Consider the following 23,418-nt stretch of genomic DNA (forward strand, 5'->3'; position numbering starts at 1 on the left):
TGAAAATTCTGTAACTTGTTAACATGAATTACATTATAAATGTGTAGGTTAAACAATTAAAATAAAGTTAAAATTATGTTAATTGTCTCCATGACAATCTTCTGTTTTATTGAAGAATCTTTAATTTGGCTTCACAAAGGGGGAAATATATGGAATCCATTTAGTATTTTTAATATGGTTTATGTTTTTGGTACTTTTAAAGTACAATGCACAAGGCATGGAGGCATGGAACGGAATGACATACCTCGATGTGGGGTTGGGGGGACAAGAAGAATTATAAACCAAATAACGTATATGTATAACCCATAGACACGGGCAACAGGGTAGTGAAGACCTAGGGGGTGGGGGGTGAGTAGGGCCTGGAAGGAGGTGGGTAAAGGGGGAGAAAATGGGAGATATCTGTACTACTGTCAACAATAAAAAATATTTAAAATACAATGCAAATCAGGACCAAACTGTCTGTTAAATGCCCCCCTTTTAGTTGATCACAGGACAATTCAATAGATTTATTGAATCAATTACAATTTTGTACTGTCCTAAACAGGTCATCTTCAGTGTACTGTTGAGAGGTTTGTATCATAGGTTGCCTGTGTGAGAGTGTATCCCTAAAGTTCCACCAACTTTATCAACACTTTTGGAGAGTGAATCTTTCAGAATTATATGGTTTCTTATGGTATTTGCTTTGCTTCGTGTTTGTTTTGTTTCTGGTTTGAGGAATCTGGTCAGCAGCATGTTTGTTAGGTCAGCTGGCCCTCAGCACTGCAGTGATACAAAGTCAGGCAAACAGATGGAGAAATTTAATTTTCAGTTAGGAAAGGGTTCCATAGCAACATCGGAGTGAAATATGTGTCTGGTTACATTTACGGGGCAACTGTTGTTGCAAACCAAACATACACATACATGTGATCTGGAGAAGGACATTTAAAATACATGTGGTTCATCTATTCCCTTAATGGATTTTTTCTCTTTTTCAATGGATACTTTAAAAAAAAAATTTATTTCAGAAATATTGAGAGAGAGTGTGTGTTTGTATGTGTGTGTGTGTATACTTAGCAAGTCAGATGGCTTTTGACAAGACTTAAACTTCATTTGGTAAATTAAAAAATGTTCCCCCCTTATTGCTATGCATAGAAATTATTCTTTCAGAAACCATGTTTAGATTATATATTCAGCAGAAGTGAGTGGGTGTGAAAGCGCGATTCCATGTGGCCGAGGCTGCTGCAGGAAGAGCTGGTGCTAAATATACCACAGTGGGATCTAGGCAGCTCATCAAAGCCTGGTGAGGAGCGTGATAAAAATAACAGCCCTGTCCAGCCCCCTCTATCTGAGAGAGAGTCAACCTCAAAGCTCAAATAATTAGTGCATTTTCATCCTCACACTATATTCAGTGATGATGAAAGGGCACAATAGTGATACTGAGGCATGATAAGATACTGGACTACTCAAAGCATGAAAAAAAAAATTGAACTCTACAATACGTTAATGCTTGGGTCTTTTCTATATAATTATTGACACTGATAGATAAGCAATGTGTGGTTTATATGGTAACTTTTAGAGATACTTTTAACTGAATTTTCTTATTTCCCAACCATTTTCATAAATGGATATTTATGAGACACCTCATATTTGTATGATCACTTTTTTTAACTCCTCAAAATATTTTTACTTAAAAAATGTGATCTTTCACACAGTTCTTTGTTAAGAATTTCCTTTAGATATATAAGAAAAGAAAGTTGATTTTAGAAACAAGATCATGCTTTGCAAAAACATTAAATATGAAAAATTCCAGCAAATTGCCAAAGCCTAGATATAGATAGGCTTTCAGTATAGATAATTATTTTACTGAGCAAACAATGGATTCATTTGAAAAACAAAACAAAATACACCTTAGTCATGCTATAGGAACCCTATAAATAGAACCTCAGTTTTTAATTTTGGAATTAATCAATCTTAAAAACCATGTTTTGTAAGATGCCACATGATAAGTCAAATAGCTTTTTAAAGTTTAAATCGGGAATAAATTCAAAATGAAAATGCCATATATATAATTTCTATCTAATACAATTATCCAATATTATGTGTAAAAAAAGATGAACCTGGAATTTTAACAGAATAGTATTTCAAGACAATTGCTTTATGGATATAGTGTTTACAGTGGTTTATTCTAGTCAAGTAAGCACCTTTTTTTACAGACATCTTCAGTGTCACAGTCTGTGTGACTTCCATGCCCATCATTGGTTGAGGCAGCCACATTCACTCCTATTCCCATTTAGTTAAAGTAGTTCTGCCATAGAATTGAGTAAATTTTATTCTAACATTTGAGATTAGGTGTATGATACTGTCACCAAAATCATTTCAACAGTTCCTTTTTTTTTAATAGAAATGTACCATTTTATTACAAAGATTCTCACACACCCACCCACACACACACCCACACACACACACTCGCCAAAAATAGCATCTCAAAAAGGAAACTACCAATTCTCACCTGCAGAATGGGGGAGCAAGAGGGGTGAGAGGTCAGAGAGTGTGGGTTTCTTAACTCACTTGGGGCCAGTGGGAAGGTATAACAGAACCAATCTAGATGTAGCTGATGTTACTACCTTAAGGTGCCTGTAAAGAACAGGGGGTTCCTGAAGACCCAGCCATTCCTAGAATGCTCAATATAGGCATCTTTCCAAAGCCACTAGGCAGGAATTTGGCATTTCGGAATTTTGTTCTATGGATGTTTAAGAGAATAGAATCCCTTGCACCCAGAACTGGCACCCTTTATGGTTCAAAATTAAGAACTGGGGAAGGAGGGCAGGGCAGCTATTATAAGAGCGTGCCTAGCACGTGTGCCCTGGGCTCATGGCCTGGTTCCTGTCTAGGCCCTGGGGATATTTATATTTAATATATTTTTATATAAATACACAGAAATATACAATATAAAACCTGAGGGGTTAGAGGAGGAAGGTGGGGCACTTTGCAAGAAGCCAGAACTGGAGAGGACTGCTCAGGCCAATTTGACCTCCTCTTTAACCCCTTTGGCTTCTTGCTTGTCCTCCTTGGTTTTCTCCTCTTCTGTGACTTCTTTCTTCTCTTCTGGGTCTTTCTCTTTTTCATCCTCAGTTTTGACTCTCTTGGCTTTTTTGAAGTTGGAAGAGTTCTTGAGACCACCTTCTCCCTTCTCATCAGAGTCGGAGAACTCTTCCTCACAGGCAATTTGTTTGTCAGAGGGACAGATCGAAATGCGCTTGTCAGGGTCTTCCTCATCCTCATCACCACTCTCCTCTGGAAAGGCGTCCTCAGGAATCGCCTGCGTTTGGACCCCAGGGGCATGGGGCAGCATTCTCAGGTTCTCAGGCAGCCGCTGTTTGATCTTCTCCAGGTACTCATTTGTGTTCTGCTTAGTCATATTGGAAGGACTGATGTGAAGTTTGAAATCTGGCCCAAAGTATTCAAAGTAGTCGTTGTATGGAAGCTCATTAGGAATCTCTGTGTCCAGGGCGACAGCTGTTTCATATGCCCAGCATCGGGCAACATAACGAATGGTGTAGCCACCTCCTCCCAGCATGAGCTTAGGCAGGTCAAAGCTCTTCACAAACTCCACACACTTGGCGTGCCTTTGATGGCCACATTGAAGCAACCTAACCGAGCCCCAGACAGGGAGTCAGAGCCACCCTGTAAGACGACTGCACTGGGTTGAAACATCTCCATCACTTTGGATATGACCGGCTTGAAAATGGCCTCATAGGACTCGTCATCAATCCCATCTCGAAGCGGGTAGTTAACAGCATAATACTTGCCTTTGCCAGCCCCAATATCCCGTAGATCTGCAGTTCCTGGGAAGTACTCTCCATATTTATGAAAAGACACAGTCATGGCCCGGTCTGTGGTATAGAAGGCCTCTTCCACGCCATCGCCATGGTGAATATCAATGTCAATATACAGCACCCTCTGGTGATACTTTAGCAATTCCAGGATGGCCAAGACGATATCGTTGACGTAACAGAAGCCAGATGCCTCAGACTTCTTTGCATGGTGCAGGCCCCCAGCCCAATTCACAGCGATGTCCGTCTGCTGCTTATTAACTTTCACAGCACTTGCCACAGAGCCACCAGTAGATAGCTGACAGAACTCAAACAGGCCATCAAATACCGGACAGTCTTCACCAACGTTGAATCTCTGCATATGCTTGCTGTATTCAGACATGTTATCTGGGCGGATGGAGCACAAGAATTTTATGCAATCATCGCTGTGATACTTGGTCATCTCCTCAGCATTGGATTTGTGAGGACGATAGATTTCCATGTTTCGGTAGAGACCATAGTTAAGTAGCAAATTGTGAGTCATGCGGATTCGGTGAGGTTTCATTGGGTGGCCTTGTCCATAATAGTAACTTCCAACCTCCCCGTCGTCGTCGTAGTAACAGACTTTCCTCCGGGTGCCCTGAGTCTGCGCCATCTTGCTCGCCTGCTGTCGCTCCGGCCCGTCCGTCGGTCTCAACAGTTCCTTCTTATTTATCTTTGGATACAGTTGTTCCCAGTATAAAAATGCTACGGAAGAGAACGCATTTTGACCTCGAATAGTGAAATCTTTAGCCTCTTGACGAAGGTTTACTTAGTGATCTCCCAGGCTTCATGCTAAGACAACAAAGGATCTTTATGGTTTAGTTTGGTGTGATCCAATGAATGGAGTCAGATAGGTCTTGGTTTGAATTCCAGCTCTGTAACTGTTTAGTTAAATCCAGCTATTTAGTTTTAGGAAACTAAAATTTGGAGAATAATAAGTAACTTTAATAAGTAACTTGACCGAAGAGGTAGAGCTAAGATTTAAATTCAGATTATCTGAGTGTGGCACTGGCAAAACTTGGTTTAGAAAGCATATGTATTCATATATAACTTTTAAAAATAAGCAGATATTCAGAATATGTGATTTTGCAACACATTTACATTAGTGACTTAAAGGCAGGGTTATAAAACTTATATGTAAATTGTCTAAAATATAACTCTGTCTATTCTTTTAGTAACCAGGAAATTAGACAAAATCCTGAATCTGATATGTATATGCTTAAAATCTTTGTACATTATTTAAACATCCAAAAATGAAAAGCACAATTTTATCCCCTCCCCCCAAAAGACACCCCACAAATAACCAAAGAAAGTATGTTGTCACGAAAGAAAATTAAATCATCTTTGAATTGGGAAAATGAGATATTTAAATTTGAAACGATTATAATTTTTGGAGCACTCTTTTATCCACAGCTTCAGTATTCAGGCCTTTCGTTTCTATAACTGAGAAGATGCTATTTGTATGATTTAGCTGTTTGATTTTTCATTCTGAATATGTATTTGTCTGAGTACAAAAAAAGAAGAATAAATTAATAATTCATAAGCTAAAAAGCATTTTTATATTATCCAATTTGATCCTAAAGACAACTCTATGAGATAAGTAGGACAGTGGTGAGAAATCTAACATTTGAGAGGTTGAGGTACCGGGAAATGTAATGGTCTAGAGCTGGCCGTTGAATGAGTCAACCTAATTTTAAATCTAACGTTTGCCACAGTTCTTTAAAATGCAAATAATCTTTAAAACTTTAAAATGTAGCTAATAATACCTGCTTCTTGACTTGATTATGAGGATTACATAAAATAATATATGTCAGATGGTAAGTTTTCAGGCAGTCACAAGGGCAGTATGTGTAGGGTCTCTTCACAGATTCCAGGGGTGGGGAACCTCTTTTCTGTTAAGGGCCATTTGGATATTTATAACATCATTCAAGGGCCATACAAAATTATGAACTTAAAAATTAGCCTGCTATATTTGGTCAAACAGTTAATTCACTCACTCCTAATGCTTGGCAAGGCCAGACCAAATGACTTCATGGGCTTTATATGGCCCATGGGCCAGACGTTCCCCACCCCAGGATTACACCCTCCAGCACCATAAGCACCGAGGTACATAGTTACTGCTTTTAGCTCAGGGCGACCGAGGGACTGGCTTCTTTCACTTAGCATAATGTTTTCAAGGCTCATTCATGTTGTAACATGTATTAACTACATGACTAAATAATATGCCATTGTGTGGGTCACCACACAACGTTTATTCATTCATTGGTTGATGGATATTTGGGTTGGTTTCACATTTTAGCTATGATTTGAATAATGTTCCTCTGAACATTTGTGGGCAGGTTTTTGTGTGGATATGTATTTTTAATTCTCTTGGTCTTTACCTAGGAGGGGAATTTCTGGATTACATGGTTATTCTATGTTTAACATTTTGAAGAACAACCAAACTCTGTATCAAAGTGGCCTCATTATTTTACAGTTCAACCAGCAATGTATGATGATTCTAATGTCCACTTTCCTCATCAACACTTGTTATTGCCTGTCTTTTATTACAGCCATCCTAAGTAGATGTGAAGTGCTATCTCACTGCGATTTTGATTTGCGTTTCCCTAATGACTAATGATGTTGAGCATCTTTTCATGTGCTCATTGCCATTTGTGTAAAGTTTTTGGAAAAATGTCTATTCAAATCCTTTGCCCACTTAAAAAGTTTTTATTCATTTAAACAGTGTTAGATTTACAGAAAAATGGCTCGGATTTTGCAGAGAATTCCCTTAAACACCACAACCAGTTTCCCTATTATTAACATCTCACATAAGTATGGTACTCAAGTTACAATTAATGAGCCAATATTGATGCACTATTATTAACTTTATACTTATTTAGATTTTTGGGGGATTTTTACCTGATGTTGCCTTTCTGTCCAGGATCTCATCTCGGATATCACACCACATGTAGTCGTCATATCTCTTTAGGCTCCTCTGTACTGTGACAGTTTCTTAAACTTTTCTTGTTTTTAATGATTTTAACAGTTTTGAGGAGTACTGGTCAGAAATTTTATTAAATGCCATTCTTCTGGAATATTTTGGATGTTTTTCCCATGATCAGACTGGAGTTACGGTTTTTTGGGTGGAAGATCACAGTGCATTAATTAGTATGATTTTCATAATATATCAAGGGTACATACTATCAACGTGTCTAATATGTTGATGTTGACCTTGGACACCTGATGTGGTAGTGTTTGCCAGGTTTCTCCATTATAAAGTCACTCTTTCCGCACCCTTTCCATAGTCTAATAGCCACTATGAGAAAACTCATCTTTAAGAAGTAGGGAGATAGGCTCCATCTCCTCGAGAGTGGAGCACCTTCATAAATTAATTGGAATCCGTCTGCAAAGAGATTTGTCTCTTTCTATTCATTTAAAAATTTTTTCAATTATTTATTTATATTGGTATGTGATATTTATTTTACACTTTGGGCTATAATCTAATAATACTTTATCTTATTCCAGTTTGGGCTATTGGGAGCTCTTACATTTGGTTCCTGTGTCCCTTTGAGATGGGTCTATCATGGTGGCTTTTTATTTATTTATTTATTTATTTTTTTATTTTATTGATTTTTTACAGAGAGGAAGGGAGAGAGATAGTCAGAAACATCGATGAGAGAGAAACATCGATCAGCTGCCTCCTGCACATCCCCCACTGGGGAAGTGCCCACAACCCAAGCACATGCCCTTGACCGGAATCGAACCCGGGGACCCTTCAGTCCACAGGCCGACGCTCCATCCACTGAGCCAAACCGGTTTCGGCCATGGTGGCTTTTTATAACCACTTCCTTCCTTTCTGGCACCACTGGTCCTCCAGGCTCATCTTATATATTTCCTTCCCCAGTCCTAGCATCAGCCATTTTCCAAGGAGTACTGGTCCCTTTTATTAGAAAATGACATTAGAAACCAAGCTGTGGTCACGAGGTGTGCTCATTGCTAGTAGGGTGTCCTTGCTTCTAGGCCTGACAGAGCAAGGAAGTATATAGCACATATAATAACCTGTGTTATACACATACACATATTCCTGTACATAGAGGGATATGTAACCATCTGTATCTATATTAAGCTAAACATGAGTTCATACTAATGTCTCCCACTCAAATCCATTACCACAGATCACTCTAGTCTCCTTCTCCTTGCTTATCTGTAAACTTACACCTATGGCTTCTATCATCAACTATCCATTTACTTAATTGTCTAAGTCATATATATATATCAGATATAACTTTCTCAGTAGTATAGTACTAATGTACAGTTTCTTTTGCCTTTAGTTTGATAGGCGCCACTTGTTTCCAGAGTCAGTTTAGCTTAGCACCCTTTTTCTGCTCCCACGTCAGTGCGGTTGTTTTACACATTTGTAATGCCGTTGTATTGTTTTGTCATATTCTGCATTTCATTCTAGAATTCACCTGACTTCCTAAATGATTTTTTAAAATTTGCATATGTTAAGATTCAGTCTTTATAAAATAAAGTTTAGTGGGTTTTGACAAATGAATAATGTCATGTATGCTAACTACAATTACAGTATCATAGAAAATAGCTTTACTAACCTAAAAAGGTTCTTGTGTTTTACTTATTCAACCCTTTTGCTTCTTCTCAAACTCTTGGCATCTATTGATCTTTTTGGCCCTCTAGTTTTGCCTTTAGAGAATGTCATACAATTGCAATGTAGGTAGCCTCTTCACACTGGCTTCTTTCACTTAGCAATATGCATTTTAAATTCATCCCTTTTCATAGCTTAATAGTTTATTTCTTTTTATCACTAAATACTATTCTATTGTATAGGATTTGCTTATCTAGTGATATTGAAGGATACCTTGATTGCTTCCAGTTTTTGATGATTATGAATACATCTGCTATAAACATCTGTATGCAGGTTTTTATGTTGGCGTAAGTATTCAGCTCAATTGCATAATACCTAGCAGCATGATTGCTGAATCACATGGTAAGACTATGTTTAGCTTTGTAAAAACCTGCCAAACTGTCATTTTGCATTCTCATTAGCAACGAGTGAGAGTCTTTGTTGTTCTGCATCTTCACCAGCATTTGGTACTCTCAACGTTTTGGATTTCAGTTATGCTAATAGGTATATATAGTATCTTATTATAGTTATAATTTGCAATTCTCCAGCAACAAATAATGTTGAACATTTTTTATGTCTACTTTATATCTGTATGTTTTCTTTGGTGAGTGACTGGTCAGATCTTTTGCTCATTTTAAAATTGGGTTATTTGTCTTATTGTTGTTAAGTTGTAACAGGTATTTATATATTCTGGATGTAAGGCCCTTGTCAGATATATGATTTACAAATATTTTTTCTATTGTGTGAGTCTTTCACTTTTTGATTTTGTCCTTTGAAACACAAACATTTTTACTATTGATGAACTCCAATTGTTTTACTTTTGTCACTTGTAATTTTGGGATCATATCTAAGAAAGTACTTTCTAATCTATATTTTATCCTAATAGTCTTATAGTTTGAGCTCTTAGGTGTGTTATCCATTTTGAATTAATTTTTGTATATGGCTTGAAGTAGGAGTCCAACTTCATTCTTTTGCAATGCATGTGTTCGCTTACCCCCGCACCATTTGTTAAAAAGGCTATTCTTTCCCCCGCTGAATTGTTCTGGTACCCTTGTCAAAAGTCAGTTGATCATAAATGTAAGGGTTTGTTTCTGGACTCTCAGTTCTGTTTCATCAATCTATATGTCTGTCTTCATGCTAGTATCACTGTTTTAATTATTGCAACTTGGTAATACATTTTGAAATCAGCTATATGAGTTATTCACCTTTGTTCTGCCTTTCTTTTTTTTTTTTTTAAATATATTTTATTGATTTTTTACAGAGAGGAAGGGAGAGAGATAGAGAGTTAGAAACATCGATGAGAGAGCAACATTGATCAGCTGCCTCCTGCACACCTCCTACTGGGGATGTGCCCGCAACCCAGGTACATGCCCTTGACCGGAATCGAACCTGGGACCTTTCAGTCCGCAAGCCGACGCTCTATCCACTGAGCCAAACCGGTTTTGGCTGTTCTGCCTTTCAACAATTGTTTTGGCTATTCTAGATCCCTTGCATTTCCATGTGAGATTTACAAATATTTTAATCTTTGAAATTTATATTTTAATTGTTTTCTTCTCTTCTACCCTTCCATGCAGCGTTAATGTATGTTTGCGCCTGCCCTTTCTTCCCAATGACTTACGTGGGCCCCTTTCTGTGGACCAATCAACTAGCTGTTAATTAATCCTATTGGAAATATCAGCTGAGGTTCCTCACGGATCTTGCTAGCCCTGCTATCAAATAGCACCTACTATTGGAAATATCAGCTGATTGAATTTGGGCCTTGCAGTGATTTTACCCAGCGAGGATTTGTTTATAATGATATTTGGCTTTTTTTTCTTCCCCACTTTTCCTTCTCTAATTAGTGGAAAGTCTGTAGCCGTCCACCTACCCCAATATCATTTTAATTCAATTTCTTCATACATTTCTATAGATCCCACTTCCCTCAAATATGCTGCTAAAATTATTTCCCTATGTTCAGAAAATTCTATACATTAGGGCAAGATTAATTATCCAAAGTATAGTTATGATCATCTTATTTTTCCTGCTTAAAAAGGTTTTGAGACATGGATGAATCTCAGAAACAGTATGTTGAGTGAAAGAAGGCACACACAAAAGAGTACCTATTGAATGATTGCATTTTCATGAAGTCCAAGACAAGGCAAAGCTAGTCAATGGGAATAAAATTCAAAACATTGGTTGCCACTGGGAGGATAGGAAGGGAATAAACTTGAATGAGACAAGAGGGAATTTTCTAGGGTGATTGGGTTATGTGTTACATGGGTCTAGACTTTTGTCACAACTCATTGAACTGGACAGTGAAGATCTGTGCATTCTCTGTATAGAATTATATACTTCAATTTTTCTAAAGTAAAAGATAAAATATAAACTTTTAACGACTCCCCATTGCCTTTAGCTCAAACACCTTCATTTGTCATTTAGGGTCTTTTAAAATACAATGTCTACCTAATTTTCCAAGTTTCTCTTCCAGGCCCTGTGACCCAGCAAAATAGAATTGTCTCTCTTCTTCACATGCACTGTGTTTTTCCACTTTTGTGTCATTGCTCTCACTTTACCCTCAGTAATGAATGTCGTGCAATAGCTCATTGCCAATCACCATTGGCAAAATTATCTTTCCTCAAATTCCATGTCAAAAGCCATCCCTTTTCTAAATACCTACCCTCATAGCACTTTGTATTTCTCTTATGGCATTCTTGACTTTTCCTTGATTTTAGTGTAATTATTTATATTGCTATGCTTATAGGTGCCTGACACTGTTTATGAACATCCTATTCCTACTTAGCCTATAAGTTCCATGAAAGGCAAGACTTACATTTGCCTCATTACATAATCCATAGGACCTAGAAAAACATTTATTGAATAGATGGAGATGGATTGATAGATAGAAAGATGGATGGATGAGCTAATTGGAGGGGATGGACAGTGGTGAATATTGGGAAGGAGTAGCCATCTCAGCATCTTTCAAAACCTCTAACATATCCTGTGACCTACTTGTCAGGTATAATGAATGAGATGAAATATGACAAAAGATAAATAAAATTTTGGTAGCTCTCAGCCAAGTCCTGAGCTTATAAACGTATCCATGCAAATATGGAAAACATGACAGCTCCTGGAATGATTTTTAAACAGTTTTGTGCAGTCATTTTCTCCATTATAATCCTCCAGCTCCTAGGGGTTATGATGTCCTCATCCTGGCAGTGCCTTCAGACTTTGTCCTCAGGCAGTAATTCCCAACCAAGGCATCTGGCACATTGATGGGCCCAGAGGCGACACTTAGTTGGTTTTGCTAATAAGGTAAACAAGCTCCCCTTGACAAGAGGCAGTGATTTACAATGCTCAGGGAGTTTGCTGAAGCTGAAGCAAGCAAAGATCTGGCGGTTATACAGTCATTGGACATGAAAGCCTGGCTCAGGCTTAAGAGATGCAAGCTTTCAGGAGGGGCTGGTGCATTATGGGTCCTGGGAATCTGTATGTGAGTGGGAATGCAACATCACCTGACACTGGCAAACCTTGCATACGAAACTTAACAAACCAAAGCCAACATCTTCCTCCTTCCCCTTTAAAACTGTGTTTCATGACCCTGGCCAGTGTGGCTCAGTTCACCTGTTTGATTCCTGGTCAAGGCATATACCCAGGTTGCGTGTTTGATGCATGAGAGAGGCAACCAGTTAATGTTTCTCTCCCACATCGATGTTTCTCTCTCTCCCCCCCTCCCTCTAAAATCAATTAAAATTTATTTTATGAAGGAATCTGGGAAAGGTGGTGGGAAGCTTTTAAATCCTTTAAAAGAAAGAGTAGCCGAAGAATATTTTGCCGAAAAAGGAATATTTGTGATTTTCATCATGAGCTTATAGAGATTTCATTTATAAAATTCTTTCCTGAGATTTTACATATAGTCTCTCAAAGGTAAGCCAGTTCTTTATGGCTTCCCCACCATCTCCTGCCATACTTATTTTTTCCACGGATCAGGAGGACCTTGATAGCAAAAGGAATAATGTTTTAGCTTCATTCTTTCCCTTCCCAAATTGGCCACATTAGCAGGGGGAGGGAAAAACTAGAGAAATTTGAATGTTTGTTCAAAATCTCAGAATACTTGTATCTGATTTAATCAATAGAGGAGGTGCATTTACTGACAGCAAATCATAATGTCTAAGGGAGGAACACATATTTTCTTTTTTAAAAAAATTTTTTATTTGTTATCTCGGACAGGAAGGGAGAGGGAGAAAGAGCTAGAAACATCAATGATGAGAATTATTGACTGGTTGCCTCCGGCACGCCCCCTACTGGGGATGGAGCCTATAACCCAGGCATGTGCCCTGGCCTCTTGGATCATAAGTCAAGGCTCCCCCACGATCCATGCAGGCCGGGCAGGAGGAACAGATATTTTCCCAAGGAGAAACAAGAGTTGATCATTAATAAAAATTGCTGCCATTATGCTCAATCTTTGGATTATATTCTGAGCCTCGTTGCTTTCTTCTCTTCTGATGAGCCAAAATATTTTTAATTTGCATAAATAAGTAAACTTTATTTAACTTTACTTAAAAATAAGTATAAAATATAAGTAGCTATATTTTTGACAAGTCAATCTCCTCTTTTTATTTTCAGTGATTGTTTTTATAATATGAAGCCATTGCATACTTTGTAAAGTACATTTTTTTACTAAAAGAAAACACATGTAAGGTAAACATGTGCATCATGAATTACCATTACCCTACCTAAGCACTGTGAATGTGAATCGTGTTTACTGTTGGCACCTGTCAAGTAAAACATTGTTATGAAAACTTCCACAAAATATATAAAGCTATTTCTATATGTGGTTATTTTTTGTAGTAATTCCTGAAAATGTCACATAGAAATTTATTTCCTCCATAAAACTGTATGTATGAAACACATGTCACAGGCAGAGCAGCCATTCTGACGTTCAGGCAAACCTGATGTGCTGCATGTACTTTCTTCAGTAGTTCTTCTGATACTGCCCGACCAGCACCACCTTTGAAGGAAAATTCTTTTTGACTTTAACACAGAGCACCGTTCAGTACCTCTTTGATTGGATTATGCATAACATTTATATGTGTGTCACTTACTGGAGATTAAGTAATTAAGATGCTCTTAATATTACAGGGGAAACATTACAATTCTCGTTATTTTAATGGACTGTTGGACTCCAGGGGTTTGATAATAGGATGCAATGTCTTGCATTCTAAGTTAGCAAAATTCACAAATTTGAGTGTTTGGCAATCTAAATTTGCAAGGCTTTTGATGATCTGTGTAGAAAGACATGGTCTCAGATCAAATCTTAGAGGATAGACCATTCTTACAAATAATAACAGTAATTCATGTAATGGTGGTTGTATTATTAGTGCCATTCAAGCACTAATGACTCCACAGCCAGGGAGTGAGTGGTCTTTTAATCTTTGCTTTGAGAGGGGTCCTGGGGGCCCTGAGGCACTCTGAGGGCTGCAGCACAGCTGTCTCCACTTTATGTGACATTGTCTGTGAGGGCCTCCCTATGGATGACTAATAGGTCTATACAACCCAGTAATTACACTTGTGTTTGTGCTGGAAATACAAAAAGACAAATATTTTCTTTTGTTAAACGTAGATGCCATCTTGTTCCAAAAATAACCTCAATTGGCTGATTAAAAAACAAAAAGTATGATCTGCTCTGCAATCTTGGGTGCAATTTCTGATTCATCTCTATAAAATAAGTCTTTCATTGATTGGTTAAGCAGGAAGTTCGGTATCTCCCTCCACAGGGTGACCTCTTTGTAAAAAACTAAAGTGACACAAATAGGAGCACTCCAGTTCTGAAGTGTATCCAGAATTCTCTGTGGAGTGAGCCTTGCTCTAACCCAGCGGTTCTCAACCTGTGGGTCGCGACCCCTTTGGCGGTCGAACGACCCTTTCACAGGGGTCGCCTAAGACCATCCTGCATATCAGATATTTACATTACGATTCATAACAGTAGCAACATTACAGTTATGAAGTAGCAACGAAAATCATTTTATCGTTGGGTCACAACATGAGGAACTGTATTTAAAGGGCCAGAAGGTTGAGAACCACTGCTCTAACCAATCCAATAAGTCTGTAGCTTCTTGCAGCTACCAGCACTGCCTCTTGGTCCTCCACAGTCCAATGATGATCCTAGTCTACCCTTGAAGGGACCTTGATGTTCCATTCCCCTGGGGATGAGTTGTGGCTCTTGAAGGGAGGCAACACTGTCCCCTCAATGCCACACTTGATGCAGCATCGATTCTGTGTGAGGCACTTTCCGAAAAGCATCGATTCTGTGTGAGGCACTTTCCAGTATACAGGAATACAGTGGAGGATGGAGAATGAAAAGCAAAACAGACACACTTCTGCAGGTAGCATGTATTCTATTGGGAATTCCAACCAACAAGTAACTGATAAGCAATCTGTTTTATGTAATACCATGAAAAGAAAGATGCTATTGATAAGGTCTCTTGTATAGGGACCCCCCAAAATGGAGGCTGCCTCAGTCAAATCTAAGCCCAAGTCAGCATGCTCTTACGGAAAAACACCTGTCAAAGACACCTGACGAACATCAGTCACAATCCTCCAACTCAGTGTAGCTCGCTTACCTTACCCTAGAAAATAAGGAAATCACCACCTGCCCAGCCAATCCTGCCCTGTTTTTGTGTGGCCTCTTCTCATGTTCTAAAAAACCCCCTCTTGCCCCAGGAGGCTCAGAGCAATAATAAAAATAAAATACAACCAACCTAAAACCTTGGCAAGTCTCTAGGCCATAAAGTAACATTCAATTATTTATCAGCCCAATTGTGAATTTTCTGGAAAAAATAATGTAGATTGTACTTAGGTTTTGGGACCTCAGGATTTTTGCCCATCACATGACATAACTCCCAAATCCCCTTTTTGCCAACAAAGTGCTCCCATCAGATCTACTCCTTGGCTGCCCCTAAAGACTTTTCTTCCCAGTTCTAAATTTCTGTAAACCCTGCCCACAATATCAAGCCCAAGGTGCCTTTTCCCCTCATTCGTTACCCCAGTAGATTCTTAATTGCTCTTTTTTTCTTTGACCCTCTCTCAGCACACAGTACACTTTTCCTTAAAATACTCCTTTTATCCTGTCAGTCCCCTGAATGAAATCTTCTGAGGCTCTTAATTCCTTGCCTAAGGACAGCAATCTCCTTAGTTTCTAGATAAGTCTTATCTCCCACTCCTTCACAACCCTCATCCTTAGCTTAACAGAGCTTGTCATGAACATACCTTCTTGCTACCCCTTTGGATTTTTGCTCTTTCTCTTCCCCTACTCTGGAATTTTACATTGTGTCACACACACACACACACACACACACACACACACACACACCATCTCTTCCTACCAAAAAAATTACATCGCCAGTCTTTTCCTTAAAGCCTTTCCTATAATTGGTGCAGCTCAGCAGCGGGAATATAGAAGATTATAAAATAGTATAGTTACACGTATGAGCCAAGCGTTTAGTCCTTGAATGCCTACTTCATACCAACTTCTCTACTTAGTGTACAAAGATGAATGCTCCTAGTCTCAAGGAGCTCAGTCCTGTGGGAGAGATGAATGCAGAAATATACCCTGTAGCACATAGTGAGTGTGATGATTGAGATATGAACAGGGGTTAGGGTTGGGGGTGTTCGGGCAGAGCAGATAAGGTAGGACCAAAGTAGAGGGGCTCAGCTGGCAGGCACAGAGAGCCCAGACAGCAAAGATCTCAGTACCAAGGAGAGCGCCTTGTGCATCCAGCCTTGGATTCCTCGCATTTTTGGAAGCAGCTCAAAACTTCCTGTTAGGCTCTATCCTCACAAGCAAGTTTCTGGCTAAAGGGAACCCTCAGACATATCCTGGGCCTCTTTGCTTAAGGAAAGTACTTGCAAGGTGTGAGGATTGAAGGTTATTTGAGGAATTTATAGCCTTAGAGGGCCCTTTTTAATCGAATCCTCAGAGGATAGTTTTCATTCTAGAATCTGAGATGGAACCCAGGACTCTTATTTTATTGAGATTTTCTTTCTCAGACTTTGGGGGATTGGAGCTGATTCCTAACTAAATAGACAGAATGTATCTCTCCAGTCTCTTATACCATGTACCTGGCAGCTATGATGTTGTTTATGAATGTCATATTTCCTCAAAATATGTTGTAAATTTCTAGAGTAGCACAGTACAATTGAAATATAATGAGCACATATGTAATTTAAAAATAATTTTAATAGCCACATTAGAAAAGTAAAAAAAGAAACAGGTGAAATGAATCTGTTTTATCTAACCCAGTAAATCTAAAATGTTATTTCAACATGTAATGAATATTAAATAATTGGTAAGATATCTCACATTGTGTTTTCCATATCAACTCTTTATAATTCAGTGTATACATGTCCTCATACAGCACATTTCCGTGCAGACAGCCCACATTTCAGGGGCTCAGTTGCCACTGACTCTGGGTGTTAGACTATCTGTATTCCCACACCAGCCTTTTTGACATTTCCTTTCCCCAAACCTCATGTATATTGGCGAGAAAAACACCATCACTGTAAGAGGTGATATCAAACCAAGCGTGTTTTGTCCTCTGTTTACAACTGAGTAGAAGGGGGGAGGAAGGAATGTTTAAGTTTCAAAATAAATTTGTGTATTTTTCAAAATCAGCCTAATAGGATAAACCAGCCAGTTGACTGTGTAATGGTTAGGAAAATGGATTAATGAATGATGACAAAATACTTAGTCTCTACAGATATGTTTCATAATGAGGAAAACTAATGCCAAGAAGGATAATATACTATTTTTCTCCTGAAAAACATTTTTAGAGTGTTAAAAATATGTACCCTGGTGGTGGGAAGAAAAGAGCACTGGAGGTCAAGAGACTTTAATTTTAGTGTTGTTGTTTTTTTATTAATCCTGATATTTTTTCCATTGATTTTTAGAGAGAGTGGAAGGGAGGGCGGGGGGGGGGGGGTGCGGGAGCGGGGAGGAGATAAAGAGAAAGAAACATCGATATAGGAGACACATTGGTTGGTTGCCTCCCATACTTGCCCCAACCTGGGCTGAGGATTGAACCTGCAACCCAGGTATGAGCCCTTTAAAAAAAATTAAATCTTTATTGTTGAAATTATTACACATGTCCCTTCCCAGGTACAAGCCCTTGGTTGGGAATTGAACCTGAGACCCTTTGGTGCACAGGTTGGCACTCTAACCACGGAGTCACACTGACCAGAGCTTTTTTTTGTACTGCCCCTAAGTAGTTAAATTTAAATTCTCAAATAAGTAAATTAATCTGTCCAGCCTTAAGTTTCCTTATGTGTAAAATAAAGAGATTGGGTCAGATTTCTCCCCACTCCTCATTGACTTGGCCTCTTAAGTAAATTTCACAGCCATTGTCTTCTCTTTACTCCTACGGCATAATTTCTTACCTGAACTACCACAGCTAGTCTCCCTAGCAATTTCTCAAATCTATCCTGTTCTCTACCAAACATGTCAAACTCGCAGCCTGCAGGCCGCATGAAGTTGGCCTCGAGTTTGACATGCTTGCCACTGAAGGACTGAAACCTTTCTAAAGAAAAATCTCATTATCTTGTGCATAATGTCATCAGTGGTTCCTAGAACCCATGGAAGTTGGCACGACCTGCTTTTATCTGCTCCCCAGCTTCAACACCTGGGCTCCCCCAGATATATACACTGTCCTAGCTTCTCTAGGCTGGCGCTGCCAGGGTGAGACATAAGATTTGGAGACTGGCTTCGTCAGTTCAGGCTGCTATAGCAAAATATCATAGACTGGGTGGCTTAAACAACAGAACTTTATTTCCCATAGTTTTGGAAGTTGGAAGTCCAAAAATCAAGTTGTTGGCTGATTTGGTGCCTGGTGAACGACTTCCAGGTTTGCAGATGGCTACTTTCTTGCTGTATCCCACAGGCCAGGAGAGAGAGAATCTCTCATGTCTCTTCTTATAAAGGCACTGATCCCACTCATGAAGGCTCCATCCTCAGGACCTAATGACTTCCCGACTTCCCTTAAAGCCCCACTTGCAAGTAGCATCCCATTGGTGACCAGAGTTCAACATATGAATTTGGGAGGACAAAGCATTCTCTTCATAGCAAGGAGCCAATGGATCATCATCATGCAAGGAAATTGTGGGAGTACTTAGATCAATCCTAAATTATCAGTTGCTATTATAAAAATTCAACATATAATTTACTATTTTATAATCTACACTAATAAAAGAGAAAGATGTAAATTGACCGTCCCTCTGTGACACTCACCAGCCAACCAGGAGTGAGTATGCAAATTAACCCAACAAAGATGGCGGTTTAATTTGCATACACAGGGGCGGGGCGGCCGCTTGCGTCCCGGGGTCAGGTGTCCTTGGGAGCCAGGCCGCTCTGAGCCTGTAGGCCCGCGTGTAGGCCCGGAGTGACTGGGGTCCCAGAATGCCCCCAGCCACTCTGGGCCTACTCTCGCAGGTGCTGAGTGGCTGGGGGCGGGGCGGGAACATCCCCAGGATCCAGGTGCTCTGAGCCAGCATGCGTGCAAGCAGCCGGGGGCAAGGTGGAAATGTCCCCCGCATCTAGTGAGCAGACAGCAGGGCCCTACTTGCCCCTGGCTGTGGCAGCGAGGGGTAAGCAGTCCCCCGCAGGGTCCCCACAGAGAGCAGATACCAGGGCTCTGCTTGCCCCTGCGGCGACGAGCCCAAGAGCAGACAGCAGGGCCCTGCTTGCCCCTGGCCCTGGCGGGGAAGGGCAAGCAGGCCCCTACAGAGAGCAGACACCAGGGCCTGTGGTGGCGTCAAGCAGGCAGATCCGCAGAGAGCAGAGAACCACGGAGAGCAGGCCTAAGCTGTCAATAGGACATCCCCTGAGGGCTCCCAGATTGGAGGGGGTGCAGGTCGGCCTGAGGGACCCAACCGTGCCCTCCCACCCCCCATGCACTAATTTTGTGCACCTGGCCCCTAGTGTGCTATTATAAAACAGTAAATTATATGCATGTCATTTTTGAAAAGCTTCAAAACTTAGGCAAGTTTTTCTTGTTTTGTTTTTTTTTAATATGTTTTTATTGATTTCAGAGAAGAAGGAAGAGGGAGAGAGAGATAGAAACATCCTGCATGCCCCACACTGGGGATAGAGCCCGCAACTCTGGTCACATGCCCTGACCGGGAATCAAACCATGACCTCCTGGTTCATAGGTCAATGCTCAATCACCGAGCCACACTGACTGGGCACGTTTTCCTTATTTTGAAACAAAACTCTTTCCATGGTATTTTGGGAATTTTGTGCTAGTTTTAGTTTTTATAATTACCAAATCAAACACCTCACTGATTAATTGAAGAAACTTCTACCTAGTAAGGTAGAGTAACTTGCCAGCATCACACAGCTCACCAAGGTTCATGGCTGAATCTTGAATCTAGACATTGATACTCTCATCCTAGTCCCCCTTTATGTCCTATAGAATATAATCAGTAAAAGAATCAGGTTCCCATTTGAATTCAGTCTTTATTCCAATTTTTTCTTCTTTATAAACAGTCAAATCTATCAGGGGACCCACATCTCTCTTCCCCAGTTCATCAGATACTGCTAGTTTGTTTCACTGAAATTTGCATAGATTGAGTCTGATCCCACTCTCTGGATAGAGTCAAAATCAAGCCTTACTTCTTGTCTTCTCCCCTTTCTTTACCCTTGACTTTCATATAATTAAAGGCAGCAAGAACGATGCCCTGATTTCTAAATTGTACTTACCTTGCTTTTTTCAACTATAAAATGAGAAATGCAAGATAAATAATTTCTATGGCTTCTTCCACTGTAAAATTTCTATTAATACAACATCATTCAAAAGGTACATTTCACACACTAGTCATTTCATAAATATATAGAGAATTAGTATTTCATGAAACAAAATTTTGGGAGTACTAAAGTGTATGAATAATTCCTTGAATTTTACTGTTAAGTGGCCTGAATCCCTGCCACTTTAGAACATGGTATGCTATGACTTTCCATAGCAGCAAAAATGAGTTATGGGAACATTAAATATGTTGACCACACTATAACTTATCTGAAAAGCCCATCTTAGGAATTTTATATCTTATTTAGTTACTATAACTAAAATCATATCTTAATTAAGAAAAGAATCTATTTAACTGTTTGTAATTATTTGTAGTTATTTAAGAGATATGAAAACTATTGTTTTTTGGGTAAAAATGATACTATGTTCAATTCTTGACTTGAATTTTCAATGTAGCTGGAAAAAATTTTAAGATATAGTAAGGTGATGAGAGAGCTTAAGTTCAGTGGGTGTGCATAGAGTCAGGTTGGGTTTCCTCATGTAAAATCCTTTCAAACATTTTTAAGCTTCTAGTGGACCTTAGAAGGATCCATCTGGGAAATTGTGTGATTGGATAGCACAATAGTGAGGATAGGGAAGGCAAATCAGGAAAATCTTATAAGCTCTAACACATTTGCAATCAAAACCCAGATTTAATAAACATAATATTGTTGAAAGGCTAATAGTTTTAGCTGTTAATTCCTACAGATAATTTTAAATCAGCCAATCTCTCTAGTTGGCATCCTTTTAAAAGCCTTCTATGCTTTTCATTATTATATTTTTGTAAACACTGCATCCATTCTTCTGGAAACATACGAGTGGATACAAACATACCAAATGACAGACACCCCACCACAAAAAGCTTCAAATTGGATTAGACAGCCGGAAACCGGCACTTGGAGGGTGGATTGCCTGCTTATGTAAATGAGTTGGATAGTATTATACAACCCTTTAAATATGAGTAATTAACTATAGAAAATAAGGTCAGCAAAACTTTCAACTGGAGAGAGATCGTTTGGATGAAGCAGGGGTCGCGGACTGCAAGCAATTCATGCAGACCAGAACAAAGTGGGTCTGTGGGGTTCCATTTGTGTGTGAAGTCATTTCAAATCAAGTAAACGAGGGGCAATTTCAGAATTAGTGTTTTGATTAGGATAGGTAATTGAAAATATGTTTTTGTTCCAGATACTAATCCCCATCAATGATAACCCTTTCTGCTGCTTGTGGAAAATAGAAAGAGGGAAAAAGAGTTAAGCAACAAAGGGAGACCGGGGACCATTAATGGAGGGATGTTGAATCATGCACAGCCACATGTGTGAGCAGTGACCTTTCCCAGGAATGGAATTTGAGGTGTCGGAGGACGCTGCAGTCAGTTTGTAGCAATACTAAGATTTCTGTGCTCTGGCTGGAGGAAAAAAATTAATCCGAAAACCACGAAAGAGCATTTTTTATTTATTTTTTTTACTCCACCACTTTGGAATTAGCTTTGAAGGAACAAAATCCTGCCGGGATCTTTGGAGACTTCTGTGTGAGATAAGTAGCTAAGCACTTCCTGAATCTAAAGGATGGGAGAGAGATTAAAATAGTTAAATCTGAACTCACCCAAGCATTCTCAAAATTACTTTTTCCTATTTGGCAGCCAACCAGCCAGCCCCTTGTCTTTGCAGTGAAAGCTAAAAAAAAAAAGAAAAAAAAAAAAGCAGCAGCAGCAGTTGACAGAACAGATTCACAGGGCGTGAACCAGAATCAGCTAGGTGAGGAATTGAAAGTGGAAGTATCCACTCCCTTGTCCTTTTTAAAAAAATGTTATCAGGGAAAAAAGGGGGATGGGGGTTCTATATGTCTGGTGAAGGAAAATACATCATTAGTGGCAGAAGCATGTACCGTTTCATAGAGCCAGTTGTGAGTCATGATTTGAATGGCTTGGTCATTTCGAAGTTTAATACACATTCTGATGTGATACCTGTGGTCTGAAGAAATGCACATGAGCCACTTACACTAAGGTTTGTACACTGACAAATTCCAGCTCCACGGTTTTCTTGCTGTGTGGCTTAGGCTGGGTATGTAACCTCTTTGACCATCTAGATATCTTCTGTAAAATGGCAGCAGTCACTGGAAACACATCATCATATTATTGTGAGGGTTAAATTAGTTACTAGGTGTACTTATGCCTAAAACAGTGGTAGACAGACTCAGCACATGCCATCTTTTATTACATCACTATTGTCAGATTTCCCCATTGCTCCTTCCTCATCTTACATATAATATTAAATATATCAAGGGCTCCCATTTTATTATTCCTTAATTACTACATACTGTTTTATATATATTTTAAAATCATTGAACGAAATCCAGTGGGGAGGGTGGCTTTTGCTAGCAAACCCTCTTTCAGGTGTGTGAGTCAGTCACAGGCGCAAGCTGCCCAGTGGGTCATGCCTCTGAGTCAGGTTTCTCGCCTCAGGCAGGACTGTGATATGATCATGTATTTCGCCAGCGACAAAGCCCCATATCAATGAGCTCTTTCCGGGTCAGGCCAGATCTGGTCTTTCTGTCCCTTCCTCACCTTTGCTCCTATTCTTTTAATCTAGGAGGACCTCCCCTATCCTTTCCCAGAGATGGTCACACATCTTGTCATTTTTCTGTTTCCTCTATGGATATTTTAATACCATAAAAAGGATGGCTTTGTACAGTAGTGAGTTTTAGAAATGCCAACTATAAATACATTATATTTGGGAATATGGTTATGAATAAAAGGAGTTAAAGAAGTGTGTAAGCTTTGCAGTAATGACTATATATACACACATATATGTATATATATATACACACATGTGTATATGCATACATATATACACATATATATACATACACACACACACAAGCAAACACACATATGAAATAGAAGGTATGCAATGAACTTGGAAAGAAAAAAGGTAATGGAAAGCCCTGGATAAAGAAGATATAGGAAAATAAAATTGCTTCCAATTATTCTATTCTGTTAATAATTTCATTACAGTTTTTCTTTACTAATTAATTACTTATTTCCATTTTCTTTTTCAACTAATAATGAAGAAAGGGAAGAAAAGGTAGGGAGGAATTGTATGATAAATAGTTGGAAAATAAGAATGATTGGGAGAAATGACAAAATTTTAAA

The 23,418-nt window shown here is 39.2% G+C and overlaps 2 protein-coding genes across 25 annotated transcripts in view; one reads left to right on the plus strand and one right to left on the minus strand.

The window, feature by feature from the left end:
- Nucleotides 1–23,418, plus strand: part of NRCAM (neuronal cell adhesion molecule) — a 255,311-nt gene that overhangs the window by 73,612 nt on the left and 158,281 nt on the right. The window lies entirely within an intron of this gene.
- Nucleotides 2,935–4,471, minus strand: LOC118665982 (histone deacetylase 1-like). The gene is given in 2 exon segments (XM_036327499.1): nucleotides 2,935–3,606; nucleotides 3,609–4,471. Coding segments are annotated over 2 exon segments (1,449 nt in total). The 5' UTR covers nucleotides 4,447–4,471; the 3' UTR covers nucleotides 2,935–2,995.

The sequence above is a fragment of the Myotis myotis genome, unplaced genomic scaffold (genome assembly GCF_014108235.1).
Source record: "Myotis myotis isolate mMyoMyo1 unplaced genomic scaffold, mMyoMyo1.p scaffold_m19_p_11, whole genome shotgun sequence".
NCBI classification, from domain to species: domain Eukaryota; kingdom Metazoa; phylum Chordata; class Mammalia; order Chiroptera; family Vespertilionidae; genus Myotis; species Myotis myotis.